The sequence below is a fragment of the Lycorma delicatula genome, chromosome 2, assembly GCF_047948215.1.
Source record: "Lycorma delicatula isolate Av1 chromosome 2, ASM4794821v1, whole genome shotgun sequence".
Lineage (NCBI taxonomy): Eukaryota > Metazoa > Arthropoda > Insecta > Hemiptera > Fulgoridae > Lycorma > Lycorma delicatula.
Window position 1 is genome coordinate 37,167,944 of NC_134456.1, and position 12,572 is coordinate 37,180,515.

The 12,572-nt window shown below is 30.8% G+C and overlaps 2 protein-coding genes across 2 annotated transcripts in view; one reads left to right on the forward strand and one right to left on the reverse strand.

The window, feature by feature from the left end:
- Nucleotides 1–12,572, forward strand: part of LOC142319866 (uncharacterized) — a 90,572-nt gene that overhangs the window by 55,635 nt on the left and 22,365 nt on the right. Inside the window, exon 6 of the mRNA XM_075357540.1 lies at nucleotides 3,704–3,781. The gene's annotated coding sequence lies outside the window, so the exon portion shown is untranslated. The remainder of the gene's footprint in view (nucleotides 1–3,703; nucleotides 3,782–12,572) is intronic.
- Nucleotides 10,718–12,572, reverse strand: part of LOC142319867 (uncharacterized) — a 43,498-nt gene continuing 41,643 nt past the window's right edge. Inside the window, exon 8 of the mRNA XM_075357541.1 lies at nucleotides 10,718–10,721. Coding sequence (XP_075213656.1) covers nucleotides 10,718–10,721 — 4 coding nt within the window. The remainder of the gene's footprint in view (nucleotides 10,722–12,572) is intronic.

Here is a 12,572-nt window from a genome sequence, read left to right on the forward strand (position 1 = left end):
ACGCATATTTGCGGTCTCTCACATCTAAGAGCGGTGTAGCCAAAGCGTTGGCACTTGAAGCATCTCATTGGCTGTGGGACAAATGCCCGTAAGATTTCACCGGTGCTAAGTAAAGAAGAGCAGTAAGAAAAAGTTCAAATTTACTCAATACGACAATGGTTGCATGTGAAAAAAGTTTCACATGTTTAGTATACGACAAGCCCATCTTACAATTTCAGCAACATGTTGGTCATCCCTCGCCGTAACGGTTGATCATATCAAAAGTTGTTTCATACAAAGGTTTTAGGTAATGTTTAGAGGAATAATGACCAGTTTAAACCGATTCAATACTGTACCTATTAAGGGATATATGATTTTTTGTCTTCGAAACCCCATTTTTCCACCCCCTGGGTCAATGGTTGGTGGTATCAAAAAACTTTACTTAGATAACTTTTAGGCCCTTATCCAAAGAATAGTAAGAACTAAGAATAGTAACAACGATTTCGATATTTTACTTAATAAGAAAGTTATAACGATATTTCGTTTTTCTGAAAAGTCCCTTCCATTACCACCCCCATGGTCTGATTTTGCCCATTAACAAACTCGACCGAGGTTTTGGGTCGTTATATTTTACTATCAATTTGAAAGTGATTGGCGCAAAATTAAGGCAGTTATCTTGACCACAAGAAAGTGAAATATATATATATATATATATATATATATATATATATTACTAACAAATGGTTTTGGGGCCTGGGGGATGTGAAACGCTTAGATATATCGAAATTTTGCGGAAGTCGAATCATGGTACCGATTACAGTAGATAGCTTTCTTATGAAATCTACCTAAAATCTACAAATTATATAACTAAATGTAATCCTACTAATAAACAAGTCGTAAAAAAGAAAACTTACTTTACCTTACTGCATACATCAGTAGTATCGATTTTAATAAATTAAAATCTAATCTTTCTTCCTTAAAGTAAAAGCTTCAATTGAAAAATTAAATCAGTCAAATGAAATTTACGTACACTTTATAGATATTTAAAACGAAAAATCGGTGCAGTATGCACATAAGTAATAAAGTTACCACTTTATCGAAATACAGAAGGAGAAAAAATATAAATTTGAGAAACTAATATAATAATGAAAAAGTAAAAATTCTGGAAAGAGAAATAATTTCCAAAATAACATTTGTCTTGAATTGATAAACATTAAAAACAAAAGAGGCGTAACACAAAATTAGTCACCGATGAACTTTGCGTGTCTGAGTAGTATTATAGTAAAATATTTATACTAGTTCTATTTTTGTTCTAGTTGTTTTATATTTATACTAGTTATTCTAAATGTTCTATTTTTACATTTACCTTTTTCGTTTTATGGCTAGTCAGTTCAGTTTGTGTAAAAATGTTTATATCATTGTTTACATTTGAAAAATCCTAGGATTTTAGACGAAAGTAAGTACACTTGGCCAATTTTTGTTACATTTTTTATATAACTTCGATGTTTTGTTTGTTTGTTTGTGTTTGAGCAAAACCTAAAGGTACACAAAATACGCGTCCGCAATTAATACTTGATATTAGTCGGTTGCTTTATCCCGAAGTGGATTGTAATCTATAAAAAAAATTTACATCTTTTAGGCGTATAAGATATCAATAGAGATACTAGTGTAATAGCGATGAAATTTTTTTGAAACAAATTTTATTGAATTACTTTCATATGTTTTGTCATTAAAAATTTATTCTTTGAAATGCTTATCAGCAGGGGAACAATCTTCAGTCCTTTGTCAGAGTGTTATAGAGTAATACAGCTCTACTTTAAAATAAGGGAGTTCTATTAAGGATTAACTATTCAATTAATATACTATTCAATTAACGTCTTGTTTTTTTCTCCAAATGAACCGTTATCACAGTGAAAACAGTTATCAAACTTTATAAGCGGGTTTGCAGTTTCTCCCAACACAAGAAAATATGAATTTTTTGAACATTTAAAAAAGTGTCTTTTTCTACTTCATTTATAGATTTGAAACTGATTTTTTTTTTTACTTGAATAAAATACCATTATCACAATTATTACAATTAACTATTCAAAATATCACGTCCTATTTAAAATATCTGTAGAAACTATATTTATTGTAGGTTTTTACATGTTTTTTTACGACGAACAGAGACGCGTAAGTCATAGAATTATCGGTTAGAAATTTAAAATAGTTTATGGGTTTAAAATAGTTATAAGCATCGCGTAATTTGTAGACGTGTTATTACTAATAAAAACAAATATTCTATGTTCTTTGCATTGGAAATTGTAACAGTTGTTATCCTAGACATAATTTTAACAAAATAAAAATAAAACTACAAAAATAAACCCTGTAATTCTGCTAAGAAAGATTAGATAGGCCTACTTGGAAGTTTTAAGATTCAACAAATTTGTCAGTTGCCATGATTCGATGAATCTCCCATACTTCCTTCATTTCTTTAAATAAGTTGGCAATCAGGTCTTAAAAATACCACCCGCCTAATTTCAGAAAAAATATGTATAAAATCGATTAAAAACTCAAAATTGTATGTGAATAGAATCAACATAAAAGGCTGCAACATAAAGGCTAACACGAGGAATATATATATTTTTTAACTCAAGTTTTCAAATAACTTTCACTTGCATATGTTTTTAATATCAAATAGACATCAGATAGTATATCATTATGGCTACATTAATTTAATGAATTAAATTAACCAACAATGATTACAAAAATTAAAAATCTCTAAAAAGTTAACTATTTAGATGATCTAATTTTTCACTTAAATAGAAAAACTTACAACTTTCCACTAAAGGAACTTCCTGCACAAAATAATAGATAGATCTAATCATCGAAATCGAATCATTTGATGAAGAATAAGGCTTGAACGTAAATTAAAAAATAAAATAATATGAAACAGTACGAGTTAAACTGATAAGTTTTCCTCCTTTTAATCCTTGTGTAATTTAATATTTGTCAGTTAGTATAATAAAGAAATTTTTTTTGTTAATTTTGACATTTTAATTACTTTTTAATGAAATTATTAAATTTTTGAAACAATATAAAAATTTTGTTGCGTATTAGCTCCTTATGCACTGATACATGTTTTTTTTATTATGCTGTATGTTGAGTATGCAGATGCACAATAAAGCACACTGCATGCCAGGAGTATACAAATGCGATGCAGTGACTTTCACTATTTTTCTGGATTTGAATTTCCAAGTTATCAATTTACTTTGGCCTATGAGACTTGGCATCAGTTTTGTCACTTCTTGGCTAGACCATTCATAAAACTACTTTTTGCCTAATTTCCAACTGCGAAGAAGAATAGTAAATAAAACATTGAGGAAAAGATATGTATATGTATAAATAATTATAATTATAATTTTATAACATTTTTCGTAGCAGAATTCGCTGTTCATTTTAAGTAAAGTTATTTTCATACATTTTAAACAGATGGTTCCAGTTCATTATTTGAGCTAGAAATAATCTCTGTAGTCACAGTCATCTATGATGCTCTGAATTTATCATCCACTACTGTGAATCTTTTACATTTTCTAGTTATCTTCTGCTAATTGTAGCAAACAAATAATTCTGAATTTAAACACATAAACTAAACTGTTTTGTTTTACTACTCCTCCTAGTGATTTATTTAGTGACAGTATTATTGCTCATCTAGTCATTTTTGTTAATTTATTTTTGTTTTCAGGATAAGACACAGAAGTTCTAACTTTCTGTTTGGTAACACTGGTTCTTATAATATCAGATATTTTTTATCTTGTTCACGGTGAGTTCAAAATTATTGTAGATAATTAACACAAAATTTAATTGCTTTATTTACTAATTCATGACTAATATTATTTAAACTGAAGTTTAACCTTGCATTAGGGGAAATATACGAGGGTTATTTTTTCAAGGTCCGATCGGTCCCGAAATAAAATTAAAAAAAATTATTTGTAACCCATGTCTTGTCCCCTGTGACAATTTTGTTCAAAAAATCTTCATTGTGGTAGCGCTGGAGAAACGTTAGGGAGGCGTCCGTTCTCGTTGTTTTGTGATGGTCGGACGGCATCTTGGGAACCCATCTCGCACACAGTTTGCGGTACTGAAGTCTCTCACTCATAATGGCGTAGAGAGCTGACCTTGAAATTTTAGGAAACGAATCACTCAATACAGAAATTGTGAACCGACGATTTTCTCGAATTGCCTCATCCACTCGCTCACGAGATCATCGGTTGACACTCGCTTCCTTCCTTGACCGCCTGCATCGTGAACATCTGTACGCCTGCTTTAGTTTCTGCACTATTGTCGTACTTTGCTGTCACTCATTGAAGTTTCACCGTACACATTACTTATTCCTCGATGAATTTCAGCCGCATTACACCCCTCAGCCTGAAGAAATCGAATTACCGCACGCACTTCACACTTGGCGGGAGCTGCTATTGTTGTAGACATGCTTAAGTGCTAGCTGCGTGTTCAGAACTAAAAGAAGTGACGCTGCGTGATTGAAGGCCATACTAGAGACGCTGCGCAAAAATTCATCCGATTTTTTCGCGGGTTTTTATTTCGCGACCGATCGTACCTTGAAAAAAAATAACCCTCATATCTCTGTAGCCTGGAGGTAAAGGACACCATCTTAATTTTTTTTAAATTTTATAATAGAGCAGTTTGAAGTTTTGAAATTCACTTTTACTAATTTTCTTTTTCATCACCATGTTCCATCATAACCTTTTTTACTAAATACTTTATTTAGGTTACTTGAATAGTTACTATTGCTTATTTATAAATCTTTTAATTAAAAGAAACCATATTTAATATTAACCATATTTTTTTTAATATATCTTGCTCATCCAAAAAGTGTATACAACATAATATTGCTACGGTCACTCAACAAAAATTTACAAAGAACTAAAAAATATCATTACTTCAGTAATAATATTATCTATTGTACAATAAAAATTCAAAAAATATTGAAAATTAATAATAAAAAATGATAAAATAGCAGAAAATTTACAAAATGAACACAATTTTATTAATAAAACTAATATTCTGAAGTAAATCTTTCATTAAAAATAATTACATCCTGTAGTCTTCATCACTTTCTTCTTCAGGGAAATCATTTACTCTTATGTTTTGATAAAACAGATGACACTCTGATGGTAAATACTTAAGTAGAATTAACAGGTCTTTGTATTTTAATCGTGATATCGGTTTAAAATCGACTAATGACATCAAGTACATCTGGAAACTTGACGTGGTTTTTTCTCAAATCTTTTCATTAACTGAGAGAAATTCTTCGTCTCTAATTTATAAAATAATAGGATGCTTATTAAATACTTGTGTAAATAAATGGAAATGTATTACTGTACAGTGATTTAAAATTCTTCAAATCATAAATCCATTTTGCAAAGATACTTTTTTGAACTCAGTGAAAATCCCCAGGTGTCAGTATCTGTAAAAATTCATTATTTCTTCTTGTTTCATTCTATCAGTGCATGGACATTTACTGCTTTACTGCTTCCATAAGCGTATGGTCTTCTTAACAAGAATTTATGACTTATACCACTTTATCTGTGGATGTCAGTGTAAAATATAGATAACACATATACAAATTTTTGTTCTGGGCATAGCAATTGTCTGACCATAATACTATTTCTTCAGTTTTTTAATTGGTAATGTTTTGTTTAGCCTATCTTAGAATCCAAGAAGATATTTCATTACCACCTTGTCATAAATTGTGAAATTAATGTTCGCAACTTCCTGCAGTAGAAACTTTCAGATGTTTGTAAACAGTGGTAAACATTTTTGTAAATCAGCTGTCAACACATTTACTGTTCTTTGCATCTTGAGTATCTTTACCTTTGGTCATACCACTTCTATGATTCCTTAAGGTCAATTCATAATTACTTTAAATAAATATTTTACCATTTGAGGTTAATTCACCCTTTAATTTTGCTAGATACGAATCACAGGTATTGCAGGTATGTAAAACCACTTTTTTGATACTTTTTCTTTACCTATTTCATTTTCTGCACAGAATTATTGATAAAATAAATACAACTTAAATCAGGACTAAGAATTGGTTTCTTAGTTTTCAATTGTGAATAATGGCTCTCATTTTTCAGGATAACATTTATGTGTTGAATAACATTTTGAATTATCTCCTCTGATGTTTCATAGCAACTGTATGCCATTTTCTTTTGTCTATTTCTACAATTCTTCCAGGTTCTTGTTTTTAAATTGCATTAACTATGAATTAGATATGTTTATTAAAAACATAGTTTTACACACCCTTATTTTTACATAATTTATGTTTAAACTATAATGAAAAGAATTTTCTTTTGGTTTTGTACATTCGTACCTCCATATCTTTCTTATAGTGTTAACTTCAATGAAGGACGTAATGAACTGTGTTTTTAAATTGTGACTTTTTCTTGAATCCCAGTAAGCTTTAAAAATGTCATTCTGTTGTAATTCAGTAATTTTTTGGTAACAGTTCGTCTTACACATATATGGAGGCATAATTTCTTTTGCAGCCACTTTACTCTTTTTATTTGATTGCTTTCACCAGATTACAAGTCTCTGTTCAATATTTCTCTGTCATTTTTTACCTTGGTGTTCAATAACTGTTTTACTTATACCTTTCAAACAGGTTAATGTGTTACTTCTCTGAAGTAATACTTCTCTGAAGTATTTTCAAATTCACTTAAATACAAGTCTTTTCTAACAAATATGACTAACTTAAAATTTTGAGAGCAACTGGGGAGCTGAGGTACCCTCATGGGCTAGTTCATTTGAAAATAAAGGATATGGTTCATTTACATTAATTTTCTACAACGACTTTTTTACTTGTTTTTGCACAATTACAGTTTCATTAAACTGAAACCTTGATAATTGTGCAGCTAGCCGAAAAATTGAGTATTTTAACATGTTTGTTAATTAAAATTAACAATTTCAAAATACAAAATATTGAAAGCCTTCAAAAAACAAGAATAATTACTAAGATTGATACAAGCATTTACAGTAAGATTCTTCCCAAATGCCAGGATAAAATTACCCACATTAAAGCAGGAATATATATTATTGTTATTATAACCAGCTGTGACCCACAATATGGATAATGTGAATGATATATTGTTATTTCCATAAAAAAATTTCCTCTGATTTCTTTATTTACTTACCAATGATTCTGAGCATATATTTAATATTTTGTTTAAAAGCTGATTTTTCAATTTCATTTATTCAACAATCAATTTCATGATAAGCTGCATTTTACTGGCCTTGTAATTAGCCATAGTGATATCCATATGATATGATGATCTCCATAGTGCAACCATTCCCACTGGTGAACAGACTGGTAAGAGCTGAATCGGAGAAGAGAGAATCGGAGAAAAGTCTTTTAGAGTTAACCAACGGTTGTTGGTTGACCTATTAGTTAATTTAGCAATACAGGGAAATATAGAAGATAAAGGCCATAGAGGAAGTCAGACTAAAATGTATAAACAGATAATTGAGGATGTAATTTGCTAAATTTTCTAAAGAAGCAACATAGCTAAGTCACAGTTTTAAAATCAGCAAAGATCAAAATGAAAGAGAAAATAGCATCAAACCAATTGATTAACTCCAAAAAATTATGTTGGCTTGGCATGCTGGTATGCAACAGTATATTTACTGATATGAAAATAAAATAAATTGTCTATGCTGTATTTGTAGTCCTGTCAGGTCACCAACCTACTACAATTATGCTCATGACATCTCAGACCAAATTTTTTTATCTTATATTCTATAATATACTATATTATAGAATATAGTATAATAATAATATAGTTTATTGTGAGGTTTGTTGCTAAATGACAAAGGCAAATAATTTCAAAGGAAGTATCTGAGTTAATAACTGAATTCAGAATTATTCCATTTCCAGTTAGCCATTTCATACTAATGTTTCTAAATGTCCTCCACAAGTATTTGATTTAAATGATTGTTGTTTATCCTAGATTATTCTAGATACAACAACAGAATTGTTCAATATTTCAGTACACAATTAAATTGTACTGTTGTAAAATTCTAACAGTTTTCTTTTCAATATTTCAGGACAGGCATGCCCTATTCAGTTTTATCCAACAGTTGTAAAAGTTCCTGGTATGATTCCAAGTACACTTAAATTTACAATTCCTCTCTACAACAATAATCCAGGAGTTGCTATCACTGCAGATTGTTACCACAGGTAATATTTATTTTTGAAAAAAATTAAGAAACATATATGATTACATAAAAACAACTCAATGGGGTAAATAAAATCAAATGGGGATAACATTTTTTTATTACAGGTCTTTATTTTAGTGAAGAGTAGAAATTAATCATTTCATCGAGCAAAATAAAAATAAGATTTTTTGGTTATATTTGAGATTCATTTTTTATGTAAAAAAAACAAATACTGATTTCTGTAAAAACAGATTATTCAGTAGTCAGCAACTATTATTAGAAACAATTTAATTTTTTAAACATATCTGATTTTTTTAATATTTCCACGTCATCCTCATCACATTGTGACATGGTTGCTTATTGTTCCCTAGTTGAACAGATTGCAACATACACATTTTGAAATAAAAGATCAGTATTATAAACTTATATTACATTCTCATTACCCTGAAGTGCCTGGTTCAAATCCGGCACTGCCTTTTCAGTACATTTTATATCTTTGTAGGATACTGAAATAAATATATGTAATATCAGAAAATTTTGTTTTGTGACTGTAGTTTTTTATCTTATTAATGATTTTAGAGAAATCAAAAAATGTTTTGGTAATGAAATCATGTCTGGACATATTCTAGACAATCATTTCCAATTTTTATTTTATTTTTTAAAATTTTTTTTTGAGCTTATTTATAACACTTTTTTTTATTCAGCCTTACTAATAGGAAATGATATAGATTAATCCAAATACATGATCTCTCTTTTTTGTGGGCTTTTCAACAATTTTTTCCAAGAATTTCATTATATAAATATTTATTTAGGTAGATGGTATTTCTCAGCCCCCATAGTTCTAAAATGAATAAATAAGCAAACTAAAATTTCTGTTTTTAAGATCATAATATATCATGAAATTGACATTTGATTTAATGTTTCTCTTGCAATTTAGTTGTGTTTTTAATCAAAAAATTACATCATAAAAATAAAGGCGATAAAATAAGTGAGGTCATACTTAAAAAGAAGGCTTTTAAATGAGTGAACTAGAGAATGATTGTTCTGCAAAAAAGAGTATCAATGAATGCCAGCAATCGTAGCAGCCAGTCAATCATCTATTTTTATTAATTTTTTTTAATGATTAAGTAATGGGCATCAAGAAAAAAAAAATAGTCATTCTTTAGTTGTCCAGTGATGAGCATGTATATATATATATAATTATATATACATAAACTTTTTAGAGTAAAAATAAAATGTAAACTATATTCTATGAATAGTATTTGCAGTAAAACTTTCAGTAAAACTAAGAATGGAAACACAATATTTATCATGAAATAAAAAAAAACATTTTAATTTGACAAGCTTTTTTTTCTTATATCTGTAGGCCGATAGTATTTTTGTTGTCCTCTTATTTTTTAAAATTTTATTAATTGTGTTGAGGGTTTATACATAATAAATTAATTTGCTTAAACACTTATTCAGTGAAATTTCTTTCAATAAATTAATGTATATATATATATTTCAAATGTTAAAATACCATCAAAATTTAAATACAACTACCTTTTTTTATTTTAATTTTTTAATAGAAAATAAATTATAATACGATTTAACTATAATTTTAACAATAATATTAACCTTAGAGATCTTGTCTGCGGGATCGGATCCTCTGGACGCCTGATCTGAAGTTCGTCGTGTCCAAAGTTAGCTGAGTCAAGTTTGGTGAGTCAATTCGGTATGCCAAGTTCTGTGGTTCAGTACACCTAATCTAGTTCTGTTTGCCGGTCTAGTTCGGTGGGTCGAATTCGGTGAGTCATGTCCGGTGGGTCACGACCGGTGGGTTACGTTCGGTAGGTGACGTCTGGTGGGTCACGTCCAGTAGGTCACGTCTAGTGTGTAAAGTCCGGCAAGTCACTTTCCGTATGTCATTTACAGGATCTGTACAGCTGATTGCGTCTTCTATCTCCCATCTGGACTGCTGATTGTGTCTTCTAACTCCTATCGGGTGGGTCGGGTCCTCTCCAAAAGACCGTCTGAAAATAAAACATAAAAAGTCAGTATTCCGTTATCAGTTTGAATAAAAAGTTAATCTTAATTTTTATTTCATATTACATTTAGTTAAAATAAACGTTTCAGTTGTTTTGATGGTATTTTAACATTTCATACTGCTTATGTATTAGATTTAATAACGTATATATAAAAAAAAATTACGGAAAACACATGCAATTATTAATTTATTATGTACGTCCCCGACACATTTAATAAAATTTTATATGAACTTGGTTTGATAAAATTTAATTGTAATTGATTGGATTTATGGGAACAAACATAAGTTAACAACATTACCAGTTCTCGGGCGAACCTAGTCGGTTAAAAAATAGGGATTACCTTTATATATATATATATATATATACCGTTATGAATATTGTGTATTTTGTATTGTGTAATTTGTATTATGAATATTGTGAATATTGTATTATGAATTGATAATTCTATTATTAATTGAAGAAATATGTTTATATGATGTCTTGTTATACATCATTCATCTGCAAAAAAAATAAAAAACACATTAAAATGATACAGATTATTTCATAATTGTAATTAAAATTACGATTATATAAAAGACAAATAAATATTACCTAGATATATTTTTTGCAATATAGAAAATTAAAATATTTAAAATGTTAGATATGCAATTTATTATTTAATTACCTTTTTTTTAAAAAATAGAACTAAATAGTATATATTTCATAATAGTAAGAGCCATTACTATTATGTGCGAGCGCTGGGATGTCGGTATAGCGGATCAGATAGTACATGAGGCGGTTGACTGGGGGAATTCAGGCAGGATCAATGATCCTAAGCAGGGTATATCCAACTGCCTCTTCGCTCGCACCTTGCGACATATTGAATGGCGTCACTTTATTTATGGAAACTAACTTTTACGATTTCTGTGACAGAGAATCCACATAAAAATGCCGATCTAGTTGAGCCTTTGGTGCGTTGAGTTTGGTGATAAAGAGGAAAGAAGAAGATTCTAAAATCTGGATCACAGAAGCTGCAGGAGGACCTGTTAAGGAGACAAAGAATTTTGCTGTGGAACTGTTAGTTGAAACCATTAATGTCCTACAATCATTGACGCTACTCAAGGACAAGAAGGTAAGGCGTATAAACTTTGAGGCGTTACCGCATGGTACGCTAAATACCTTCAAGGGAGTAGTTGTGTGAAGGGATTTGTTGAACAGCACAGAAGACGAAATTGTAGAGGAACTCTTACGGACAAGCAGTTGTTGCATCTCGTTGACTGAACACACGATGCAACAGAGAAGTATGAGAAAAATAAAAGCTGGTTTTCATTAAGATGTTTACCCATTCATAACTATTGCAGTGTTTTGGATATCAGAAATTCGAACATACAGAGAACATACGTGATGCACTAGGATCTGCCCTTGTGGTTACCCATTATATCCAGATGACCCATGCAGGGATCCCCCGGTTTGTATCCACCACCGTGGGCATCACTCTGCGAGATCGCGAAACTGTACAATTTATAAGAAGGAATTCGCAATCCAAGAGATAAAGGCTGTTTAAAACGACAACTACATCGAAGCTATAAAAGTCACCGAATGTTGCGTTGTATGCTCAAGTTGTTGCAGCTCCTGCAGATTACTTCAAACTAAAAGTCCCAATCTCTGAACTGGCACCAGGTCTAGCGAACATGGTGAAACGTATCATCAGTGACAATTGAAATTTCCCTTTGCAGAAATTGTTCCAAAACCAACACATCAAAAAAACGGATGTCACCAAACCAAAGTTGTTCCAGACCTGAGAATGAGCTCTCGACCGGTCAAAATGGAAGGAAAGTAAAACAGCACAAGTCGATTAAACATAATGTACCGACGGTAAAAGTTGAAATGGAGAAAATCCCCACTCAAGGAATCAGGAAAGAAGACGACGTGATGAAGAAGAAAGAGTGATGGACAAACATCAATGGAGCCCCGGAAAGGTCGGTGGCCCCTAAAAGAAAGAGCGAGCTTTTTAGCCGCCCCACGCAATGCTTACCGCACCATCTTGCTCACTGGCTCGGTATCATATAATTCCGGCAGTAAAATATCCGATTTATATCCAAGATGGATTGGAAGATTCAATTTCAGAAGGCTCAGACAGCCTGGAACACTCTGGAATCAGAGGTGGAGGCCAGCAGCAGGATGGAGAAAAGAAACAAATAAGGATGGCCTAAAGATAAATCTAGGCAGTAGATGTGCGTGTAATAAGTTTTGTCCTCTGACAAGTCTAGTTTTGTATAATCTGTTTGACAAGACTAGTTTCTTCGGACTACGTCGCTAATTATTTTAACAGGAAGGAAAATAATTTTTTATGTTCGGGGAAAAGCTAAT